Genomic DNA, 26,358 nt, shown 5'->3' with positions numbered 1-26,358 from the left:
CCGCGTTAGCGGTTTAACGTGTGTAATAGCATGCGCTGAACTGCTGACCGTGCTATCCGCTACCGCCTCCTCTTGAGCAGGCGATAGTTTTTCGGCTAGCGCGTGATAAAACATCGCGGTGTGATAAAACCGCTAACACGGCTTCGTAAAAGGAGCCCTAGATCTTTGTTTTGTGGGAAAAGGTCTTGTATTGCAGTTTTTGGTTTTTTTTAATTGACCTAGGAGGCACCTGCATCGACAGTATTACAATAGTCCATACTGGTGATAAGTAGAGACAGTAAACGTGAATGAAAGGAATCATGATCAAAAGACTGCCTGACAAGAACATAATAACATAAGAATTGCCGCTGCTGGGTCAGACCAGTGGTCGATCGCGCCCAGCAGTCCGCTCCCGCAGCGGCCCTTAGGTCAAAGACCAGTGCCCTGAGTCTAGCCTTACTTGCGTATGTTCTGGTTCAGCAGGCACTTGTCTAACTTTGTTTTGAATCCCTGGAGGGTGTTTTCCCCTATAACAGCCTCCGGAAGAGTATTCCAGTTTTCCACCACTTTCTGGGTGAAGAAGAACTTCCTTACGTTTGTACGGAATATATCCCCTTTTAACTTTAGAGAGTGCCCTCTCATTCTCTCTACCTTGGAAAGGGTGAACAACCTGTCTTTATCTACTAAGTCTATTCCCTTCATTATCTTGAATGTTTCGATCATATCCCCTCTCAAGTTTCCTCTTTTCAAGGGAGAAGAGGCCCAGTTTCTCTAATCTCTCACTGCACGGCAACTCCTCGAGCCCCTTAACCATTTTAGTCGCTCTTCTCTTGACCCTTTTGAGTAGTACTGTGTCCTTCATATATAGCGACCAGTGCTGGATGCAGTATTCCAGGTGGAGGCGTACCATAGCCCGGTAGAGCGGCATGATAACCTTCTCCGATTTGTTCGTGATTCCCTTCTTAATCATTCCTAGCATTCTGTTCGCCCTTATTGCCGCTGCCGCATATTGCGTGGACGGCTTCATCGACTTGTCTACAAGTACTCCCATGTCCCTTTCCTGGGGGGTCTCTTCGAGTACTGCACCAGACATCCTGTATTCATGTATAAGATTTTTGTTACCGACATACATCACCTTACACTTATCCATGTTAAAACTCATTTGCTATGTCGCAGCCCATTTCTCGAGCGTGTATATGTCACGTTGCAGGTCCTCGCAAACCTGCTGTGTCTTCACTACTCTGAATAACTTCGTATCGTCTGCAAATTTTATCACCTCGTACCAATTTCCAGGTTGTTTATAAATATGTTGAAGAGCACGGGTCCACGCACCGAACTCTGCGGCACTCCACTCGTGATGCTTTTCCAGTCCGAGTATTATCCATTTACCCCCACTCTCTGTTTCCTATCCGCCAACCAGTTTTTAATCCATGTGAGTATTTCACCTTTAATTCCATGGCTCGCAATTTTTTGAACTAGTCGTTCATGCGGGACCTTGTTGAACACCTTCTGAAAATCCACATATACAATGTAGACCAGGTCACCCTTGTCTATCTGCCTGTTAACTCCCTCGAAGAAGTGCAGCAAATTCGTCAAGCAAGATCTTCCTTTGTTGAAGCCATGCTGGCTGGTCATCATCAGATTGTGTCCGTCAAGGTGGTCAATGATGCAGTCCTTTATCAGTGCCTCTACCATCTTTCCCGGTACCGAGGTAAGTCTCACCGGTCTGTAGTTTCCCGGATCTCCCCTCGAACCTTTCTTGAAGATCGGCGTAACATTTGCCACTTTCCAGTCTTCCGGAATCCTTCCTGATTTGATCGACAGATTGGTTATTAGTTGAAGCAGTTCAGCTATAACCCCTTTCAGTTCCTTGATTACCCTTGGATGGATGCCATCCGGTCCAGGGGATTTATTGTTTTTAAGCCTATCAATCTGCCTGCTTACCTCTTCTAGACTGACCGTCATCCCAGTCAGTTTCCCGCGTATAGCCTGACGGCTTCTGGTATGTTGTGTATATCCTCTTCGGTATATACAGATGCAAAATGTGCGTTCAGTTTGTCGGTGATGGCTTTGTCCTCCTTTAGCACTCCCTTTATTCCAACGGCCCCACCGATTCCTTCGCGGGTCATTTCCCCTTAATATATCAAAAAAACAGCTTGAAGTTTTTTGCCTCCTTGGCTAATTTTTCCTTGGAGCCTCTTTTGGCCCCCTTTACCGCCTTATGGCACCTGCTTTGATGTTGTTTGTGCTTTTTCCAGTTTTCATCCGTTTTTGGCCTTTTCCATTCCTTAAATGAAGTCTTCTTGTCTCTTATCGCTTCTTTCACTGCTACAGTGAGCCACGCCGGTTCCTTGTTCTTTTTCCTCTTGGATCCCTTGTTGATACATGGTATATATAGATTTTGCGCCTCAGTGACTGTGTGTTGAAGAATAACAAAACCTGTTTTAGGGACCCTTGATACATGTTGGACAAAAGAGAGCTATAATCTATGGTGACCCCTAAGTAGTGGCAAGACTCTCCTGGCGAAATAGAATTACCCAAAAGGTAAAGATTATCGGTTGGCCAGAAAGGAGATTCCATGATCCAACAGGCTACCATTTTATTCTTGTTTGAAATCAGACAATAGTCCTAGAGCCAATTTGCAATTGGACTCAACAAGCCTACAAGGAACTGACTGAAGGAGCACCAGGGTTAGTGAAATAGAGTAAGACCATTTCATCTGCACAAAAGTACATTTGAAAAGACTGCAAAAGATAGCTAGAGGGCTCAGCAATAAACTAAATAGAAATGGTGAAACGATAGATCCCCAAGGAATGCCACACAAGACCCTGGGATTGAGAAAATGAAGTACTTTTATGTATTTTTAACTTCTCTAAAAGAAATAATTTTCATCCAGAGAAATCTAGATGTGGAACTACTTATTTTCTAAAATATAATTCTTTCAATATTGTCCTCCTCATGTCTAGATGTAGGCTTCAATCATCCTGTGCTCACTAGATGGCACTAAATGACCACCTTTGTTACAGAAGGTAAAATCTGACTACAATACTTGCTAGTGTTTGTTGCGGCATATTTGTGTGCCCCTGAGAAGGGAATAAGAGAGAAAGAGTATGGGATGGAGACTGAAACTGGAGCATAAAAGAAAAGAGGAAGGAGAGGGATCACTGGGATGAAGAAGTAGAAAAGTAATTAACATGAAGAGTAAGATGGAGAAAAAGGAAATGAGGACCAAAACAGATGCAGAGAAGACAAAAGCAGATGAAGAATAATGACCTAGGAGCTGGATGTTGGAGAGTGCAAGAAGTCAAAGCAAATAAATCAGAAATAAACAGGACAAGAGAAGAATATGTTAGCGGTATGAAGAAAGAGGACAGAAGTCTAGGGTCAGAAGGGTAAGAAAAGCAGAAAAAAATGGATACAACAGTAGGGATACCATGTTAGTTGCTGTGGAAGAAGAGAGAGAGAACAAAAAACAAAGCAAAATTAAGTGCATTAATTCATGTGAGGATTTTATGTTTGAATTATTATAATAGATTAGGAGGCCTTGGCAGCTGGAGCTCATGTTGTTCCCTCATTTTAATTTTTTTCCTGTCATCCTGGTTCCTCTTTTATGTGGGTTACAAGACTTTGGACCCCATTTTTTTTCTGAGTGTAAAGGAATAAATTACCTGCATTCATTCATCACACCCCTTCCCTTGTTTAAAAGTAGACTGAAAACCTACTTATAGATATACTGTATTTTTCGCATTATAAGACACGCTCTGTATATTTGGTGGTGCTTTAGAAATAATAGTAGTCATTTTTAATTTGTTCAGGTCAGCTCAAAAGAAATTCAAACCACATAAAAACAAACCACTACTTCAATAATTACTTTCATTCCCCAAATTATCAAATACCTATCATCTGCAGCAACCGCCCTACCAATAAAAAGAAAAACAAACTCAAACTCCTCGAAACATGCTAACCCACTACGTGTACCAATATGCTCAAGAAAGACCCACCAACCTAGTTCCATGTATCAACATCAATACCAGATCTCTAACAAAGAAACTCTTACTACTAAATTAGTTGATCTCCTCTAGGAATGTAGGCTTTGCCTTCTTCTCTGAAACATGGTTCAATGAGACCAACAGTCCAGAATTAGCCCATCTCTTCCCCACAGGCACCAAGACCTGGTAAATGAAGAGGTGGACTTGCACTGATCTACAAAAGCTTTAATGTAGCCATAACAGGTGCAGCTATCCTACCTGGCTTAGAATACATGATATGTATTCTATAAGATAAAACTAACAACTACCCAAGCACTGTTGGCTTCCTACGAATATGTCACCTGCCAGGAACATGGTTTCAAATCTGCCATAAGATACAGGACATAATCTCAAGTATCACATGCCAATTCACCAGAATTATCATCTTCGGGGAAAAATAAAACTAGTAGACCAACGTAAAAATACATAAATAAATAGTTTTATTACAATGAACATTGACAATTCTCAACTGAACTGGTCAATAAGCAATATAGAACAGCTAAACAACTGGGACAACACAGTTCTCCAAATACTAGATTCAATTGCACCTATGCATTCTTGTAGTAAGGACCTCTAAACAAGCTCCATGATATACTGAAAAACTAAAGATTGAAAATCAATCTTGCAACTGACTAGACAGGCAATGGATGGAAACCCCATTCCTACAGTCACAAACAATCTTGGTGCACACAATTTTGAATGCCATTTATAGAATTTTGAGGATAATGCAGCTGCAATCTATTTTAAAGGCTGCCCTAAATTAAACTGTTATTATAAACTAGTATTTTAGCCAGTTACATTAATGGGTGCTAGAAGTCTGTCCGGTTCCCTTAGTACCTTGCCCTCCCCCCCCCTCCTTCACTTCCCGCGGTCCCGACAAACTTGTCGACTCTAGTAGCGTCTGCAGCACTCTACATATGCTGCTTCGTGGCCTTCTACTGTCCTGATTTACTCTGGCACGTCCCTAATGACACCATCAGAGACGTGGCAGAGCAAATCAGGGCAGTGGTACTGAATATACATGTTTAACACCATGGCTGGTATTTAATAAAACTCACTGGCCACTGCGGCTGAATATTGAGCTGTTAGCTCTTATTTTTGTCTTTTCTACCAAGCTGTTTCATGAAATTTGAAAATAAGCTCATCCTGCAGCCTTCCTGAATCTCATACTTCTTGAGGGAAGCACTTCAGAATCTCTCTCTCATCCCTGCCCCAAGGTTAATCCGCCAGCCTGGAAACGGATTAGCTTCATAATGCACTACAAACACAACCAGATGCAGGTCTAGAGTCTGGATGTGCAGAATTCTATTAAGACAGAGCTAACCATGGAGGAGGCGAAGCTCTTGATGACAGAAGGGATACAGAGGACTATTCTTCATGGGGGAACAGGTGACATTCCCAGGTTTATCACTGGCTCAAAAGTAAGTTGGATTTCACATGAGAGGGGAAGGTAGGATAAAGGGAGCTTAAGCGCAGACAAAATGCAATGTCGGAGAAAGGACTTACAGCTTCTGAACTAAGAAATACTTAGGGGAGTGACAAATCTGTTTTTCTTTCCATTTAACCAAAATTCAGTGCAGCAGAAAAAAAAAAAAAGTTCAGTTGTGCTAGAGTTTGACAGGAGAAAAGTGTAAGGATTTTGGTAATGCAGAGGTCAAGCAGTTATATTGGTTCTAGAAAGAACTGAACTACTTTCAAGATGTGGTGCTTTAATTGGATCAATTTAAGAATTATCCAAAGATGTTGCTGGACATGAGCTTTCAAAGCCACTCATGTGGCTTTTGAGGGCAATTAAAAAAAGTTATTTGCTTATGTTAATAGTCATTTACCTGAATATACAGGTTCTTGGAAAATTGTGGCTGCTGTGTAAGGGTACAAGTACATACTTTTTGCCCCAATATATGCACTTCACTTGCATTTTTGTGGCTGTGTTTTTGGGAGTGGGGTTAGGTCATGAGAGACAACAACATGCAGGGCCAGATGACTGTGAGTAGTGTTTCCCTGAGCAATTTTCATAGGCAAAATACATGCCTAATTTGCTGCTTTCCTTTGAGGATTGGTGCAAATACCAGGGGTAAAATTGTCTGGCAACTTGGCAAGTACCCACACAGCTTTGAAAATCATCCCAAAAGCTCAGGCACATCATTGTCTTTTATCAGCTCTTATATTACATAGAAACATGAAGGCAAATAAAGGCCAAATGGCCCATCCAGTCAGCCCATCCACAGTAACCATTATCTCTTTCTCACTCCGAGAGATCCCACGTGCCTATCCCAGGCTTTCTTGAATTCAGACACAGTCTCTGTCTCCACCACCTGTTCCATGCATCTACCAGCCTTTCTGTCAAAAAAGCATTTCCTTAGATTACTCCTGAGCCTATCACCTCTTAACTTCATCTTATGCCCTCTCATTGCAGTTTCCTTTCAAATGAGACTCAGCTCATGCGCATTTACATTATGTGTGTATTTAAATGTGTCTATCATATCTCCCCTCTCCCGCTTTTCCTCCAAAGTATACATATTGAGATCTTTAAGTCTGTCCCCATACGCCTTATGATGAAGACCATATACCATTTTAGTAGCCTTCCTCTGGACCGACTCATCCTTTTTATATCTTTTTGAAGGTGTGATCTCCAGAATTGTACACAATATTCTAAATGAGGTCTCAGCAGAGTCTTATACAGGGGCATTAAAACATGGCAAGACTTCTCATAATAGTCAGATGTCACATCTCTTGCTGCCTTCCTACAACTGCTGTTCTTCTAAAAATGTACCTAGAGCTTGAATGTTTATGAGCAGTCAATTCTTTTTTGCTGTAACAGAATTTGCTGCTGCCCTAGGGAGATATTTCTATAAGGGTCCAGAGAGGGCAAAGATAAGATAGAGCGTGGACTGAATAAATTAACAGACAAATCTGCCAAATGCTCAACAACATCTAGAGATGTGGAAATCTTTATTTATGACACACTATATTTGGGGATGTGTGAAATGTTTCCACCTGTATCTAATTCTGCCTGGTAAGAGCTTGAAAGAACAACGCATGGTTTTTTTCCAAAATCAGTGGAAAAATCCAGCACAGTTATCTACCTAATCACTGAACACCATATACTGTATATGATCATGTAACTCCACTTTTCAAAAAAAAAGCCCACTAGTTACCCATCTCTCATCGTATCATTTGTAAAATCCTAATTTTTAGTCTTCAAGATTTGCAATGTTGAGGAACTGTCATAACTGCCTAGGCACCTCACCCTTTACTGCCCCTCCAGAGCACTCAGATCCTCACAGCAGAATAGACTTATTGTCCCTTCCTTCAGAGATAGTACGTTAAGCTTGATATTTTCTGTACAAGGTTTCAAACTTTGGAATTTGCTCCCTCAACACCTTAGATATTATACACCCCTGCAAAAATTCAAAGTTGATCTCAAAACGTACTCATTTTTCGATGCCTATTCCTGCTTTTTCATCTGTGGTGGGTTGGATGTGGCTTAGAGAATGACATGAGGACAAATTTGTTCTCATCCCTGCAAGATCTATTCTTCATCCCTATCCTGTCCCCTACACAAGCCTTGAAAACTTTGAAATCATAAGTGTTTGAGGCTCGTGCTGATGAGGACATAGCTTGCAGGGATGGGGCAGAGACAGAACTTGCGGAGATGTGACTGGTATGGAGATAGATCCCATGGGGACAGGGACAAATTTGTCCATAGGTCATTCTCTAGATCAGTGTCTCTCAAACTTTTTAAACTTCGGCACACTAAACAGAGCAAATGTTTTACGTGGCACATTATAATTGAAATTATAAAATTGCAAAACCAACCAAAAATTTAAATTGAGTTATTTATTTTAAGTTTTTTAAGCTATGGATGGGTAATTGTAACAGTGAAAACTAAAGTAGATAGAATACAATTGCTTATCAATGCAATGGATGTGCTTAATGCGGCTCGATAGTCGACAAGCAAACACGCATTTCATCATCCACCTTCTGCAGTTATTTTCTTTTTTTTCAATCTAATTTCTGTCAGAGCTGAAAATCCAAGTTTGCAAAGATAAGACGATCCAAATGGTAACAAAGCCTTGATTTCTTTGTTGCTCAAGTTGGGATAACTACTGCATAAAAAATAAAACTAAAATTACTTTCCATTAGTTTTCAAGGCCCGATCACGTTATAAATGATGCTTGTCTGGGCGTTTATATCTTTAAGTACACAGACATTCATAACATTGACAGACGTTTGCGTACCCAATGTACATGTCATCTATTCTAGTGTATACTTATGAGGAGTGTGTGGCGCAGTGGTTGGAGCTACAGCCTCAGCACCCTGGGGTTATGGGTTCAAACCCCGTGCTGCACCTTGTGACCCTGGCAAGTCACTCAGTCCTCCATAGCCCCAGGTACGCTAGATAGATTATGAGCCCACTGGGACAGATAGGGAAAATGCTTAAGCCTGACTGTAAACCGCTTAGATAACCTTGATAAGCGGTATATTAAAAAAAAAAAAAACCCTAATAAATTTGAATAATAAACTTGAAGGGAATTTTTAAAAATAAAGGGGTCCTTTTATTAAGGTACGCTAACTGATTTAGCGAACGCTAAAGATTAGCATGCACTAAATGCTAAGGCGCCCATAGAATATAATGGATGCCTTAGCATTTAGCGTGTGCTAATCTTTAGTGTGCACTAAATCGGTTAGCGTGCCTTAATAAAAGGACCCCAATTCTTGGAAACTCTTTGGGGCACACCACTGTGCTGTGGTACACAGCTTGAGAGACACTGCTGTAGATGTAGGACCTGAACATGGTGCTATCCAAAACGTGCGTCCCTTGCCCTCTCTATCCTATCTAATATTGCAGTTCTTCCCTCTTTCCCTCAATGTCTTTGTTGCCTCTGCACACTCCCTCCCCCTTCTCTTTAGATTGTAAGCCACTCAGACATCCCCATTGATGGGTGGGATTGTAAGTGCTTTAATAAACTTAGAACCTGAATTTTTGCAATAGACTGCAAAGGAGGAAAAAATCCACCGAGTATCTGTGCAAATCTGCCAAGGAAATCCACCTTTGTGGACCACCAGTAGATTTCTGCATGCAGTCCAATTTCAGCACCAGTTCTCTGATAAAGGTTTGCAAACTAATTCTACAGAATCAAGGGTTTTCTGTGAGTTGGTTAAATCAATTCACAAGCCGCAGGTTAGGGAGCTGCCCAAATCCTTAAGGGCAAGGGACAGAATGGTGCTAATGAGCTTATGTGTTTTACAAAGCACTAAGCATAGGTTGGTTATATGTACTGTACCTAAATATCAGTTGGAATAAGAGGCTTACAAAGATCGCAAGCACAGTCGGAGGGAGAATATCTTGCAAGATAGGGGATTAATCCTCCACTGTCGCTGGGACAGATATGGAAAAAATGCTTGAGTACCTGATTGTAAATCGCTTAATACCCCTTCTCCAAGCGGTATATAAAGCCCCCATTTCCTTTCCCTTTATGTCTGGGGTGGAACAAGTTAACAGGGAACAGTTATTCAGGTTTTTATTTATTTTGATCTACCACCTTTTACTGGTGTACAACATTAGAAAGAAAAAAACAATCAGAAAATAAAATTACAAAAATGCTATTAATGATAGCTAGAGAAAGAAAGATTTACTGTATCAAGTAGTACTAGGACTCCCGGGAACTCCATAAAAATAATTGGAAACACATTTAAAGCAAATCTAACAAAGTATTCTTTCAAACAACTCTCAATTAAGCTCTAAAATGTGTTACCAGAGAATTTGGTGAAGGCTATTTTTATGCAGCAACTGAGTTAAAAAAAAAGGTTTACATGACAGATCCATACATAATTATTAGCACGATAGGTTTGGGTGTGTCCACATTTTCTGAGAACGATGTAGAATAAACTTTCTGATTAGGGTCTACTGGGTACTTCCAAGAGATCTGGACTGGCCCCTATAGGAGGTAGGATGGCAAGACAATCTGGTAGAAAACAGCGGGCTGTGCCTAATTCTGATTTGCCGGGCTATGCTCCGCACAAATATGGTAGCATGCAAGCCATACACTCTCTATTTGTGCTGAGTATCCTATAAGAACATAAGAATAGCCGTACTGGGTCAGACCAATGGTCCATCAAGCCCAGTAGTCCGTTCTCACAGTGGCCAATCAAGGTCACTAGTACCTGGCCAAAACCCAAGGTGTAGCAATATTCCATGCTACCAATACAAGGCAAGTAGTGGCTTCCTCCAAGTCTTTCTCAATAAAAGACTATAGACTTTTCCTCCAGGAACTTGTCCAAACCTTTCTTAAAACCAGCTATTCTATCCACTCTTATCACATCCTCTGGCAACACGTTCCAGAGCATAACTATTCTTTGAGCTAAAAAAAAAAATTCTCCTATTGGTTTTAAAAGTATTTCCCTGTAACTTCGAGTGTCCCCCTAGTCTTTGTAATTTTTGATGGAGTGAAAAATCGATCCACTTGTACCCGTTCTACTCCTCATGATTTTGTAGATATCAATCATATCTCCCCTCAGCCGTCTCTTTTCCAAGCTGAAGAGCCCTAACTGTTTTAGTCTTTCCTCATACAAGAGCACAAGAGCTGAGGGGTAGGCACAAAGTGCAATTTTTCAGCTTTGGCTACTATCTTAACCATTCCCAAAGCACCTGCAATTTACAATGCTAGAGTATTCAGTACCAACTAGCCATTTAGGGGGTACTGAAAGGTTCTCAGCTCAACCAAGAAGAGAATGACATGGATATGGTTCAATCAATGATCTGAAACAATGTCAAAACATAGAATTTTGTTTCTGCAAATTGTCACTTAACGAAATAAGATAACACTCTTTTCACCTACAGTGACAAAATAATACTCAGAATTTAAGAAGTTGGTTGGACTGAGAACTTTTCAGCACCCCCTTGTATGTAATAAAAGTGAGCCAAGTATACAATCAAGCCATTGTGAGATCGCTGATGAGGTTGGCTCTTATTGGTGGAATGAGGTATTATGACATCACAATCTCTGCTCTGGTTACCAGAAGCTGAAAGTCTTCACACAACAAGGGGGTGCTGTAAAGTTCTCAGCCCAACCAAGAAGAAAATAATGTGGATTTGGCTCAATCAATGATATGAAACAACGTCAAAACATGGAATTTTGTTTCTGCAAATTGGCACTTAACAAAATAAGATTGGCACTTAACAAAATAAGAACTCTTTTCGGCTACAGTGGAAAAATAACACTCAGAACTTAGGAAGTTAGTTGGTTGGGCTGAAAACTTTTCAGCACCCCCTCGTAATGTTGAAACTGTCTCGTTTTGACTGTTATACTTCAGGTTGCTTTTTCTCCCTTCCCTAATCTTCACCTTCCCTTTCTCTCCTATACTAATCACCCGTTTTGAAGCCAAACTCATGCATATGCTTGGCAAGTTCCCAACCTAATTGCTTGGCAGATCGTAAATGGCAGTATCTGGAACATTTTAATCCAACAGATGTATGTTACTGACTCGCTGTTCATGATGACTACATATCTGGATGTTGTTTTCTGTATCAGAGTATGTTCAAGAATGGTCTTAAATTATTTAATGAAATTTGGGCAGCCTGCATCTGATATTAATTATGGCTGCATAATAGTTATCAAAAAAGTTTGCTTTCTCTATTTTACAACTAAATTTATTCTTATTTTGAACCTTATTCGTTTCAACTTTTGGTGCAATCTCTTATTAAGAATCCTAGATTATTGCAATATAATATACTTAGCGGGTTCCTATAACATTTTTCAAAAGTTACAAATTATTCAAAATTATGCAGTGTATCTGATATTTAATCTGAATAAATTTGATCATCTTTCCATTGCTTTTTTTAAATACATACACCAGAAATTACATTGGCTTCCAATGCAAGCCAAGTATTATTCAATGCAATGTGTTTGTTATAAGATCATGTCTGGTTTAGTTCCATCTTACTTATTTGCTCATCTTTCATTTTCTTTACCAAAACAATCTTAGCAAAATACTACTTATTTTGCTTTTCTGTCAGTAGAGGAAAGATCAGAATTAAGAACATAAGAAGTTGCCTCCATTGGGTCAGACCAGAGGTCCATCTCGCCCAGCGGTCCGCTCCCACGGCGGCCCATCAGGTCTGTGACCTGTGAAGTGGTTTCTGACCACTTCTATAACCTACCTCTAGTTCTATCTGTACCCCTCAATCCCCTTATCCTCCAGGAACCTATCCAAACCTTCCTTGAACCCCTGTAAAGTGCTCTGGCCTATCACATCCTCCGGAAGCGCGTTCCATGTGTCCACCACCCTCTGGGTAAAGAAGTACTTCCTAGCATTTGTTCTAAACCTGTCCACTTTCAATTTCTCCGAGTGACCCCCTAGTGGTTGTGGGTCCCCACAGTTTGAAGAATCTGTCCTTAATCACTTTCTCTATGCCTTTTAGGATTTTGAAAGTTTCTATCATGTCCCCTCTAAGTCTCCTCTTCTCCAGGGAGAACAGCCCCAGCATTTTTAACCTGTCAGTGTATGCAAAATTTTCCATCCCTATTATCAGTTTAGTCGCTCTTCTCTGGACTCTCTCGAGTACTGCCATGTCCTTCTTGAGGTACGGCGACCAGTACTGGACACAGTACTCCAGGTGCGGGCGCACCATTGTGCGATACAGCGGCATGATGACTTCCTTCATCCTGGTTGTGATACCCTTTTTGATGATGCCCAGCATTCTGTTTGCTTTCTTTGAGGCTGTCGCACACTGCGCCGAAGGTTTCAATGTTGTGTCCACCATCAACCCCAGGTCTCTTTCCAATTAATCTGTATCTGTCCAGAATCCTGCATTTCTTCAATTGGGGGGATCTAAATCTTCCTCCGGTTCTTTCTCCCTCATAGACACAAGAACATTCCTTTCTTTCCACTCTTTTAACACATTTATATGATAAGTCTTGTAATTGTCCCTGGTCGTCCCTAATCTCATAGTCTACCGGATTTAATTTACACACTACCACCAATGGGCCTTTCCAGTAGCTCATGAATTTATGCGGGCCAGAGGAGATCAGCATTAAAACTTTGTCACCAGGCCTGAGACCTCTCTCTCTTTTATTATTATTATTTTTTTATTGTAATACAACTTTTGTTTTTCCTGACTGTCCAACAGTTTCCCTTTTGCTATTTCCACAACTTCTTTAACCTTATCTTTTAACTGTTTTAAAAAAGAAATCACATTCTGGGGTTTGGTCCTTGCCTGTTCCCATGATTCCTTCACAATGTCCAAAATACCCTGGGGCACTCTTCCAAAGAATAATTCAAAGGGGCTGATGCCTTCTTCAGGGATCCCTGGGGGTCCTATAAAGGTGAGTACGTGGGAAACAATTGTGTGGTGAACCGGAAATGAGACACTGCTGCAAATGCAAGCAGTGTCTCACTTCCGGTTCACCACACAATTGTTTCCCATGTACTCACCTTTATAGGACCCCCAGGGACCCCTGAAGAAGACTTTTTGTCGAAACGCAGACTGTGTTGGGTCCTGTATCCCTAGCGGACTAGGTCCTTTAAGGCTCTTATGTGGATGATTTACTTTTATGTGGATGGAATTATCTTATGTGGATGATTTTAGTGTACCTTTGGAACTTTGATACTTTCAAATAAAGTCCATTTGGGAACATCGTCACTCCACAGAGTTTTTTTTTGTTTTCTCTACATAAAACAGCACAGAAGGTCCTGTTTTCTCCCTACTTAGTCAAAATGATCAATCCATCAACTAAACAGTCTATGACTTAATTCTTCCCAGGATAATTGAGAAACAGTTCTCTCAGGACTGCAACACTGATTATGCAAATTAGTATCTTATGCAAATTTAATCTTTTATGTAAATTTAGCTCATAAGTTCACCCCGAGTCAAACAAGACTTGGCCAGAATAAGGCTGGACACCTTACTCAGAAGAAAACTGTCACTCAGGTTGTAAGGCTACACCTGACCATCCAAGCATGGAATCTAAAGGGAGAAATTCGTCACCCTCACAGAACAGTTGAAATCTTCTACCTATACTCCCTTTTCTCTTTGAATTGTGACGCCTACATTATGGATCAATTTCCATGCAGCATTCCTGACTCTCTCCCTCTTCATCACTGGGGAGGGGTTCCCATATTATTTCATCCTCCTCCTTCCCCTGGGTAAGCTTTGCTTCACATTACAGTTCCCTTCCCCAAATCCTGCCCTTCATGGGTTCCAACATTTGCTCTCAGGGTTTCTTGGGATAGTTACTCCTAAAGGGAGGCCCTACATTCCTTTGGCTAGTGGACTTTCAGTAACACTTTTGGCCCAAGGAAGGAGTATGGGATGAGAGCTTGGGAATTTGAGGGGGTCCCATGAAGTCTCTAGTAAAGAGGTGGAACTTCTTTTCTGTACCATCTAGGGGTACTCTATCTCCCTCATCACAGTGTATAGCCCTCAATGGATTCTTCCCCAACTTTGTTGAATAAGCTGAGAACTTTTCAACGATACCTCGTATTGAGGGAAGAATCTCAGCAGACATTGAATGAAACTAAAGGGCCATTTTATTTAAATTAATTAATTAATCAGCAAACTGAAACTTAAAAATATGACTCCCATGAAATAGTTTCAAAAATATACCCTCGTACAACAGCACTGAAATTCAAATATGAGAAACAGCACGATGTCAACATAATACTTATGAAACAACTAAACTCTGTGGTTTGCTCTGTGGACAGGTAACGTTTCATGTTCGCACGATGAAGTGCGATAGTGTCCGCACTGTGGTTGATGACAGCAAGCTGATTGGCAGGCCCCTGGAGATCATCATTGGAAACATGTTCAAACTGGAAGTCTGGGAGATTCTGCTCACATCCATGAGAATTGGAGAGGTGTCCGAGTTCTGGTGTGATATTACTGTGAGTACTTAAATATCTTCTTTGGGTACACCGACTTTTGAGCGCAGGACAAAAGCACTCCAACAAAAGCTGCACCGACAATTGCGCGCAGGGATGAATACGAGCTGCCGCCGTTACCATTTCTGTTAGCGCTGTGAAGGGGGTTTTGGAGGGAACCCCCAGTACAATGAGAAATACTCGTGCTGATGTTGAGGGTGTATGTGTGTGTGGGGGGGGGGGTTTCGTAAAAGAGGGGGTTAGTTGTATAGATATGCATTACTTCCATGAATAATTTATGCTTGAACTTTTTACTTTCATATTTCTATTTGAACACTGGAGATTCGGAAACGTAATAGTCCTTGGATTCTAATTATTTCACCCAAGTGTTATTCACAAGTTAGTATCTCAGTGGAATCATATGCTACTTTTATTCAAAAAAAGAATACACAAAATGCTGCTACAGTTTATTTTGATCCCCATTAAATAGATAATCAGTTTGTACCAGTGTTAATGAGGAAGTGTCTTTCAGGTGAACCTCAACTGTTGATTTTACAATGTTCTTTTGTCTATAATTTGGACAGAAAGCCTACACAAGTCTTTGAGCATATTCTTTTTCATTTTCTTCTGAACATGGATTCTGTCTTAAAGTAGTTTCTTTTCCTTAGCACACAGGTTTATATCCAATTGTTTCTAAAAGCCTCCGTCGACTTGCCCAGGGGAAAGATCCAACAGATTGGCACATACATACATGTGGACTGGCTAACATGTTTGCCTATCACACTCTGGGATACGATGACCTGGATGAGCTGCAAAAGGAACCACAGCCACTCATCTTTACTATAGAACTTTTGAAGGTATGGCTGGACAAATGTCTTATGGTAAGTTGTAGATGATACTTTTTTAAATTGAACTAAACTCGTACATCTGTGGCTAGCTTTTGAGATTTGTGCCATTTTCTGGAAAGTGAATGGAGCACAGCTCTCAAAAGTTAGCCACAGTCGTATAGTAACACACCAGCCAATATTCAGCGCGAGCTAACTTGCCAAAAGTGGTTACCAACTGTTAACTCTTGTCTCAGTGACTTAACTGGGAATTTTCAATGCCAGTTAACTGGTTATTACTTCTGAAAATGCCTGGTTAGTGCTGGAAAATAAGCTGGCGATGCAGGGGACATTCTGGTGGCATCACTGCTTAAGTCCCAATATTTGGAAGTTAAGCCAGGCTTAGCAGGCAAATAAGGTCATATAAAAGACCTATCTTTGCTTGCTAAGCCAAGGACAGTTAAGTCTGAAAATTGCCTTAACTAGCCATGTGCTAGCCGATGTTGAGAAATCCAGATATTCAATGTTGGTCACTGGAAATGGCCTGACATTCATTATGGTTATGGTTATCTTTATTTCCTCTACACATATCAAAGTGGTTTACACTGCATTGACTAGTAAGCAGGTACTCTAAGTATTTTCTGGGTTTAACATTGGTGGTGGGCAGTCAAAGCGCTGCTCACCACTGGCTGAATATCAGGAAGAAAAGTAAATGATGGCAGATAAAGACCAGCATAGTCCATTTAGTCTGCACAGGAAGGTGATCAGGATTGAAATCACTTGTGTGCAGGTTACCTTCCTTTATGCTTTCTCTTTTCTCCCTCTGTATGTGAGAGTGAGTTATATTTTATCTGAGTGGAAGTACTTTATACTTTTATTCAAGTTTATTAAAATTTTGCTATCCCGCACCAATGGAAATACCATCTGGGCGGCATACAATCTACAAAACGTATATTCGATAATAAAAACAAATAAAACATATGCAAAAGACAGGGAAAAAATGGGGGAACTACAAATTATCAAAACAAAAGATAAAGGAAAACATGGTGGGAATTTAGTATTTTGCATAATCCAATCAGCGCAATCAGTTACTCCAAATTTAATATATGTCAGAAAAGAGAAACATTTTCAGTTTGGATTTAAACATATTGATCAAAGTTAATGACCAAAGATTTATTGGTAAAGAATTCCACAGCTTTGGGGCATTAACAGAAAATAGCATCTCTGTGTGTTCATGACCCAATACAATGTCCCAATACAATGGGACATTAAGAAGTTGTTTATTTGCTGATCTTAAAGGTCTAGGTCTTCTATGAATATCCCACACCTTTTAAAATTATGTCACTGTTTTCCTCCCTACCACTTCCCTTGGAAAGCATTCCAGCCATACTGACTTGCATAAGTAGGTGTTCCTAATGTTTGACACAGCAATGGGCTAATATTCTATAATGACTTAGACATGCTGTTCAGTCATTACAGAAGTGATGCTAAGAACGCCCCTTTGTAATACCTAAAATGTGGTGCCAGTTTTCTCTTCCTTTTTTTAAAAAAAATTGTTTATTTATGCAACTTATTATATAACAATCAAGCAAAATACATTTAACTTGATACAGATCACGAAAATACAAAAATACACTCAATCTTAAAGAAAAAGAAATTACAAGTATTTAGCCCACAATAATTAGAGGGAGTCAAAGAATAGAAACTAATTTAAAGAAGAAATGCTTTAAGTTAGAGTGGCAGCAAAATTCCTTCTCTATCTACAGCCGGTATGTGCTAAGTTGTAGCAAACCAAACAACAAAAGGAAGGGTATCTTGCCAAACTGAGCAAAGCACGACAAAAGAAGGGCAAGCATGATGTCCAATGCAACCAAAATGAGCTCTATATATAAATGAAATAATCAGATAGGCCCAACAAAGATTCAGGTTTCAGCAGTGAAAAACTGCCTTCTTCAGGGGACAGAACTAAAAACAAAAAATAAAAATGTAACAATGCGCATGTGTACGATGTCACCGGAACGCATCCACACATGCGCAGATGCACTCCAGACTTGGCCCTGATCTCAACAGCTTTTCAAAACCCAGACCAAGTGCTGGGTTTTGAAAAGCCGTCCGGACACCCAGACAGTCCTCTAAAAAAAGAGGACATCTCTGGGTAAATCCAGACGTCTGGTAACCTTATCTCTTAGAGTTAAGAACCCTTTATAGAATAGTGCTTGGTGCAGATTCCTAAGCCCAAATTACACCTGCTGAAACTTGGTACAAATGCTGGCATGCAACGAATGGAAGTTGAGTGCGCAAATGACCCTATTCTATCACACTGTGCTTAAATTTCAGGACCACTCCTGACTCAACCATGTCTTCCCTTTGGCTACACCCCCTTGTGAGGTGTACACGAGATAATTTGGGTGCACACTTGTAGAAAAGTGCCCAAATGTGGGTGACCTCTATAAAATCTGGGGGAGTAAGTGCCCAAAAAACTTACTGCACTTTAGGAAACAGGATCCTAAGATTTTACCAGACATTAATGACAATTAACTTGCACTGTTTGCATATAGGCATGCTAAAATTGAAAAGAAATTTGAATGAGATGGAAATCTGACAAAATACCTGTGACCTGAAAGGTCAAACGAGCGCCTTATTTTCTGTGGTTAGGTGGAATCCCCAAGTACCTACAAAAGAGAATCCTGGGCCATGAATAATGAAGAAAAGATGAGAGCTGCACCCCTTTTACATGGGGAAGGAAACAGACTTTTCAAGCTAGGTCGTTATGAGGATGCTATCAACAAATATCGAGAAGCTGTCATCTGCCTGAAAAATATCCAGACCAAGGTAACTGCTCTCATTCTATACTAAAAGAATAAGAAAGGTCAGTGGCACAGTAAGAGGGGGTGGAGGGCAGACCACCCTGAGCGCCGTCTTGATGGGGCCACCACCACCTTTCCTTCTCTCCACCCCCATTCTTCCCATTTCTTTCCCGCTGCGCACTGTACCTCTAGCACTTTGCTGGCATGAACAGCAGCTCCAACTTACTTACGCCAGCCTCAGTGCTCCCCTCTGATATCACTTCCGGGTCCCGCAACTAGGAAGTGACATCAGAAGAAGAGCTGATGCTGGTGCGGGCTGCAACTTAGAGATGCTGCTTATGCCAGGGAAGGGAAGGGGAGTGCATGCGGTAGGGAGCGAAGAAGAGGACAAAGGGGTGGAGCGCCACTGCCTCGGGTGCCTCCCACTGAGAAATGTCCATGACTAATGCTTAAATCAGCCTTGATTTTTGGCAGTGGTGCTCAACCCACTCCATGGGACATACCTGGCCTGTCAGGTTTTCATGATAGTTACAATGAATATGTATGAAACAGATTTGCATACAAGGGAAGGCAGTGAGGACAAATCCATGGATTTTGGTGACGCTCCTTATTCTCTCAATCACTACTACTCCTTACTTTCAGATTTCTGTACCAGGAATGCCCCTTACAATTTTTTTTATTCTCTTTTCCTCCTGGAAGTCTAAGCTTGTGGATTCTAGGCGAGTTTAAAATCTGGATTTTTTTTTTTTAAGTGAAAATAGAATAGAAAAAAAGGCCCAGGGCATAAAAGAAGTACATTTGTATCTACACTTGTTTCAGGTGCGACTAGGTTAGAAAAAGGTGCCCTAACCAGCTGATCACTGTAGGAATTAAGACATAACCTCCCATTGGTCAGTGATCCCCTCCCAACACCCAAAAATGTGATAATGACAATAGATATCAGGCATGGTGTCAGGAAAGAGGGGGGTGGAGCTGATAATGGGTGCCTGCGCCATTTACAAAGACCGCACCCTGAGCGGACCGCCTCCCCCCCCTTACTACACCTGTGGTTATGGTGGACCTTTAGAAACTGTAGGTTTTCTGTGTTCCTAGAGAGCTCACCATACAATATGGAGAGGTTTTAGGTGGGATTTGTTCCTAGGTCCTTTATGTGAAGGCCACTGTACTGCCCCTGTGTACTGCTGGGATGTCTTTGTGGCCAGTTCACTAGGAATGCTGTCTTTCTTTGTTTTTCCCAAGACTTTTTTTTTCTTTCAAAATGGTACTTACAGATGGATGTGTTGAGAACGAAAATGTCTAGCTCACTGCCATAATAAAAACAAAAATTTAGATGTTCTTCTGGTTTAATAATGGCTGTGAGCCACATGTTTTAATGAGACATTCCCGGCAAGTCTCAGTTCAAATTTAGATGTCATATCGAAAATGCCTTTCCACCTGTGTATGCAAATCCCAAATCCACCCGATTCTGCCCCTGAAAATGCTTTAAACCTTATACACATAAAGGGCTTGATTCTGGAAATAGAGCCTGCCGCGGTAAGCGCTTGCAAAAGGGCGCCAACCGCGTGTCAATCACAGGAAGGTGCCGCGTCCAGAATTGCACCAGCTTCTTGTACAGATGCCTTAAATGTAGGCCAGTGTTTTACAGACCTACATTTAAGGTGTCTGACTCGCGCCTAAGGCCACTTTAGGAGTACGCCATACCTATGGTGGCCTCAGACATCTGTAGGCATGTCTAGGTGCTTTTGTAAGCGCAAGTCAGATGCCTACACTGTAGGTGTCATTTGCTGCATCAATATAAAAAAAAAGGAATTGCGCCTGGATTGATCCGTTAGTTGCCGGTAGGATGCCTACTGCTGCTTACAATCAGGGGGCTGTTTTGAGGATCAGACCCAAAAAGATCAATCTCAATACCTTTGTATATGCATATTGCAATAAATTATGCATAGTCTTCCACGTATAATATATGGAGGAAAGCATGGAGAAAGCATTTGTATAATTATCCCGGTTATGTTATATATGCATTCTGTCTTCTTTATACTAGTCTGGAGAATAATACGGTCTATGCTGGGTATTTGCTTATATTTCTGAATGCAAGATTGTTCCATCCTTGCAAATAGATTTATGCAAAGCAAGTATATATAAAATTGTTTTCATGATTGTCAAACCCTTCAGGCAAATATTTCATGTTAGACAGAGCAAGGCATCAAACCAAGATTTGTATTGTAATGGGAGCAAAGGCTGTAAGGTTTTATTGCAGTACAAGAGCTGATGTGCAGACAGTGGGTATCAAATGGGGATATGAATCTGTACTGAATATTTCACTGCAGAATATAAGAGGCCAAAGAAAATGATGCACTGTAAATATATTTTTGTTTAAGCTTTTTTTTTTTTGTATAAAGAAAACATATTACCCCTTTTCCCTGAAAATAAGACCTATCTCGAAAATAAGCTCTAGCATAGGAAGTTGCCTCCGCTGGGTCAGACCAGAGGTCCATCGCGCCCAGCAGTCCGCACCCGCGGCGGCCCATTAGGCCTATAGCCTGAAAGGTGATCCTTGTCTAAGACCTATAATCCCTCTTTTTTTTTTTTCTATCTATATTCTTTCTATAACCTATCTCCACCTCTATCTGTATCCCTCAATCTCCCTGTCCTTCAGGAATTTATCCAATCCTTCCTTTAAAACCCCATCCTATCACAACCTCTGGTAGCGCATTCCAGGTGTCCACCACCCTCTGTGTGAAAAAGAACTTCCTAGCATTGGTTCTAAACCTATCCCCTTCCAGTTTCTCCGAGTGCCCCCTTGTATTTGTGGGTCCCAATCAGTGGCGTACCAAGGGGGGGAAGTCCGCCCCGGGTGCAAGCCCTGAGGGGGTGCTCCCGGTCCGGTTCCCCCCCTTGTTCCGGGTGTCGCGTCTGGAAACAGCCTGCAGCAAGATCGCGACGCCAGCGATCCCCGTCCGCCTCGGCTGCCCCCCCGCCGCGGCCCCGGCCCCCCTCCGACGTCAGAGGATGATTTTTAAAGATACTCCTAATATAAGCCCTAGTTAAGATTGACTCCTGAAGCCCCCCCTGAATCTCCCTGACACTCCCCAACTCCATCCCTGACACTAGTGCTGCCTGATTTGCTGAAAAAAAATCAGACTCGTCAATTCAACAACTCCCATCCCTGCTACTTTAGGAGGCCTTGGAGCGGAGGTATGTCAGACTCACAGTGGGAGGGTCGGTGAGGTTCTGCTGCACAAGGGGATGGTGTGAGAGGGGAGGAATGATGCTGCACATGGGGGGGGGGGGAGAAGAAAGAAAAGAGAAAGAATTGTGGTAGAGGAGAGGAAGGGAGAGATGATTTTTGTACAGTACATGAAAAAATAAGATATCCACGAAATAAACCCTAGTGTGTTTTTTAGACCCAAAATTAATATAAGACACTGTCTTATTTGGGGGGAAACACGATAGGAGCAAAATAAATAAATTCACAGAGGCATCAAAATAAAAATGATTGCATGCACTGACTTCTAAGTTTTAATATTCATAGAAAAGTACACTATTAATAAACGACAATTATGACCAGCACTGGAACGATTTGCACTGCAAACAAATTTTATTTCTTCAGATGCCCTGGGTTCCGTTACATTTTCTCAATGAGATGGTGTGCTTTTATGTGTCAAAATAAATCTACTTTAGGGTGATTTCCTCAGATACGGCCCTCACGCCTGATCTATTCCTTCCATATTGTGTTGGAGAAATTATAATTGGCTTGCAGTCCTGCATTGTGTATCTTCTCCATAAAAGAGATTATGCAAATCACAGAGCAGACAGGAAACAAGCCTTGGTGTTGCTGCTCATAACAAGAAATGTCAATATCTTTCTGTATCATTTCTAATAAGCCTCAATACATTCATTAATACTGCTTGTTAATTAAATAGCTGTGGACTATATGCAAAGTGCTTATTAACATCGATCCATGTAATGTCACTTTATAGACTTGTAATAATGGAATGTAAGTAGCTGTTCATCATTTGACTAGTGCTTAAAAGGGTGGTTATTGCTTTCCCGTACAGCTCCACGCATGTCCTACACTGCTTTTTACTTAATATTTCCATATAATTTTATCTTTTCAAGCTGGATCATGGGATAAACCCTTAAAACATATATATATATATATATATATATATATTCTGCATATCGCACAATTCTATGTAGATTACAAATTATTCAGGTACTCAAGCATTTTTCCGTCTCAGTGGGCTCCCACTCTAATGTACCTGGGGCAATGGGGGTTAAGTGATTTGCCCAGGGTCACAAGGAGCAGTGTGAGATTCAAACCCACAACCTCAGGGTGCTGAGGCTGTAGCTCTAACCACTGCATCACACACTCTAACTCCTATCTTTTCTTAAGAAAAATACTAAAGACCTACTTATTTGACAGATTCTTCTGAATATGATGATAATACACTGGGCTTGTACAGCCTCTTGAGAGGTTACTGCGGTATATAAGTGAATTATATATTATAAAGTGTGGGACATCATTTATAGAATTTGCCCCTTAGTGCCTATTTTCCTTTGTACAATATGTACTAAATATAAAATGCTAGAGGATTATGTGCTGGATTCATTATATGATGCCAAAAAATGGTGCTGAATGGTATTCTATCAAGGACACTCTGGGATGGGCACCCTTTATAGAAATAGTGTGTAATTCGAAATCTGTGCCCAACTTTGGCTGTGAAAAGGACTGGTGTTGGGGGGAGAAAACAAAGTAGCTGCCCTGGGCCTCACAGCTCCAGGGGGACCCATGGGCTGGGATGTCCTTCCCTTCTCCCTACCTCATTCCAAAGTCCCCTTCACCTTTTAAAATGCAAAGGGGTCACTGGCGTGGCAGAGATTCTTGAGTACTGCTCACAGCTTCCTTGGCACTGTTCTTCTGATGTGGTCTACCCGCCTTTGCCGCATCTTCCTGTTTCTGCTTGGGCAAACCGTGGCAGAGGAACAGCGCGACCCGGGATAGAAAGAGGGGAGGAGGAGAAAAGGAGAGATACTTGATGGGAGGGCATTTGGTGGGTGGGAAAATTGGGGGATGGGGCAGGGAGGGAAGGAGTTGGAGGGCCCCCCTCCTTAATTTCAGCCCTAGGCCACATCGACCTAGGGTGTGAATATTTACATCAACTGAAACCAGATGTAAATCCTGGCATGCAAGTTGGGCCCCTGAATTCTATAACACTACACGCATTTTAAGGGAATGCCCCTGGCCTGCCAAGCCCCTCCCATCATTATACCCCCTTTTCAGTTCTGCATGGAAACAATTAGGTACTATTTTGTAACAGGGTGCATAAGTACAGTTCCATGCCAATCTGCTGTTTATGGGCTGTTTCAGAGCCTTACTTCTGTTTTAATGTTTTTCTGTGCTGAAAAAATGTATTTATTTTAGTACGTATAGACCAGTGGTTCCCAACCCTATACTGGAGGACCACCAGCCAGTCAGGTTTTTGGAATAGCCCTAATGAATATGCATGATAAAGATTTGCATATAATGGAGATGACAGGCATGCAAATCTGCCCTATGCATATTCATTAAAGCTATCCAGAAAACCTGACTGGCTGGTGGTCCTCCATTTAAAGCCTAAGTGGTTTACATTCAGGTACTCAAGTATTTCTCCCTATCTGTCCTGATGGGCTCACAATCTGACTAATGTAATCAGACTTCTTGTTATTCAGACCAATCTGCTTTTTGGTTTTGTGTTTGATCCTTGCCTCTTATTTGTGTTGTTATCCATTGGAATTACCTTCTACATGCAGAGCTAATTAATATTAGAGGTGAACGTGAAATAATGCTTTGTTTCATTGTTTTAACCTGTGCTTAAAAAGTTTTTGCACAGGTTAAAACAATTGACTGGAAATTAAAATGACTTCACACACTCTAAATAATTTTGAAGCATGCGGTATTGTTTTATTGTGCACTAAAATAAAACAAAATGAAATTGTTTGTGACAATATTGAGCCCCTGGCCAGCAATTACAGAGGTGAGTGCTCTGGGTAGAAAATGGCCCAAATATTCAACACTAGGCCTGACCCAGCTATTGACCAACTGCCAGAAGTCTTCCAGATCCTTGGTGATGTTCAGGCTGGTATCTGGTTGCTAGAACATTTTTTTGCATTCCTAACTATATACTGGAACTTACTCAGTTAGCGAATGATAATTGTCATTAACCAGGTAAGTCCTAGCTCCTCCTGGACCATTCCAGCACTACCCTAATAGCAGTGGTGTACAGTCAGGGCTTTCAGGACCTTCAGCGAATCCTCCAGCTGTAGTGTGCATTTTTTTTGTTTACCTTTTGCTTGATTTAATTTTAATTTAATTTTTTATTATTATTTATTTATAAATTTTCAAATGTTTATAAATGAAATGTTTAAATTTTAAACCTTTTGCTTGATTGGTTGAAACTGCATCAAGCAAAATGTAAACAAGAAATGAAAAGCATGGTCTACAGCTGGAGATTCTCTCAAGCTGCTGAAGGCCTTGACAGCACTGCTGTGCATTTGATTGGTTGAGCAGACAGAAGCCTGCTCAACCAATCAAGTTGCAGCAAGTAAAAATGTCATGCCCCCAGGGGATTCAGGGGAGATACAGGATCCAGACATACTTTTTGGGGGATTGGTTTACTTTTTACTTTGTGCAGTATGAATGGGCCATAAGCCATTATTGAGATGACTTTGGGAAATCCACTTCTTATTCCTAGGATAAGCAGCATAAAATCTTTTTTATTACTTGGGATCTTGCCAGGTACTTGGGACCTGGGTTGCCATTGTATGGCAATTCTTATGTTCTTAAGTAGCTTAATGGTTAGTGCAGTGGGCCGAGAATCTAAAGGACTCGGTTTGATTCCCACTGCAGCTCATTGTGACCTTGGGCAAGTCACTCAACCCTTTATTACCTCAGGTTACCTTAGATTATGAGCTCTCTAGGGGCATTGAAAGTACCTGCATATATACGTTTTTGTATTATTTCAAAGAGAATAGGATAACAACTTTTGTTGATGGTTTTGTGTTTGAAAATGGCAGCACACCCCCTGAATAGCAAACACTGTGTATAATCTAATTCAATATGTGCTTGGATATACTTGTCTAGGAGAAGCCCTGGGAGTTATCGTGGTTGAAACTGGAAAAGATGATCAATACCCTCATTCTAAACTACTGCCAGTGCCTGCTGAAACTGGAGCAGTTCTACGAAGTACTGGAACACACTACAGACATCATCCAGCACCATCCTGGTAGGATGACAAGGATACATTCACAAATAGGCACAGTGGGCAAGTGCTTTTGGGTAGGGACTTGCCCACTCTGAGTCATTTGGAATAATTCTATAAACTTCTACTTATCATTTCTATAGCACTGCTAGACGTACACAGTGCTGCATATTAAACATGTATAAGACAATCCCTGCTCAATAGAGCTTACAATCTAATTTAAACAGACAAAACAGGACAAACAGGAGTTAGGGAATTTCTCAGAGAGGGAATGATAAAACAGATATGGGTAGATCACAAGTGAGTGGGAGTTAGGAGTTAAAAGCAGTCTCAAAAAAGTAGGCTTTAAGCCTAGATTTGAATATTGTCAGAGATGGAGCTGGACGTACTGACTCAGGCAATCTGTTCCAGGCATATGGTACAGCAAGATAGAAGGGACTAGAGAGTGACAAGGTAATGGTTACCGCGGTAATTCCATGGCTACTACGGGAATTCCCACGATAATGGTAACGAGTTGCCAATTTCATCTGATATTACTACGGCAATGGTAGACCATTCTGTGGTACTGCCATGGGAACAGGAACCGCTGCCACGGTAATACCACAGCAATGGAGAC

At 41.2% G+C, this 26,358-nt stretch overlaps 2 protein-coding genes across 3 annotated transcripts in view; one reads left to right on the top strand and one right to left on the bottom strand.

Moving 5' to 3' along the window:
- Positions 1–26,358, bottom strand: part of PIMREG (PICALM interacting mitotic regulator) — a 129,949-nt gene that overhangs the window by 35,270 nt on the left and 68,321 nt on the right. The gene's annotated exons all lie outside the window — the stretch shown is intronic.
- The window catches only part of AIPL1 (aryl hydrocarbon receptor interacting protein like 1), a 31,566-nt gene continuing 10,540 nt past the window's right edge, over positions 5,333–26,358 (top strand). Inside the window, exons 1-5 of the mRNA XM_033922489.1 lie at positions 5,333–5,428; positions 14,715–14,894; positions 15,539–15,727; positions 18,350–18,526; positions 25,625–25,766. Coding sequence (XP_033778380.1) covers positions 5,333–5,428; positions 14,715–14,894; positions 15,539–15,727; positions 18,350–18,526; positions 25,625–25,766 — 784 coding nt within the window. The remainder of the gene's footprint in view (positions 5,429–14,714; positions 14,895–15,538; positions 15,728–18,349; positions 18,527–25,624; positions 25,767–26,358) is intronic.

The sequence above is a fragment of the Geotrypetes seraphini genome, chromosome 15 (assembly GCF_902459505.1).
Source record: "Geotrypetes seraphini chromosome 15, aGeoSer1.1, whole genome shotgun sequence".
In the NCBI taxonomy this organism is placed as follows: Eukaryota; Metazoa; Chordata; class Amphibia; order Gymnophiona; family Dermophiidae; genus Geotrypetes; species Geotrypetes seraphini.
Note: the sequence above shows the minus strand (reverse complement) of the source record. Positions and strands in the feature narration are given on the sequence as shown.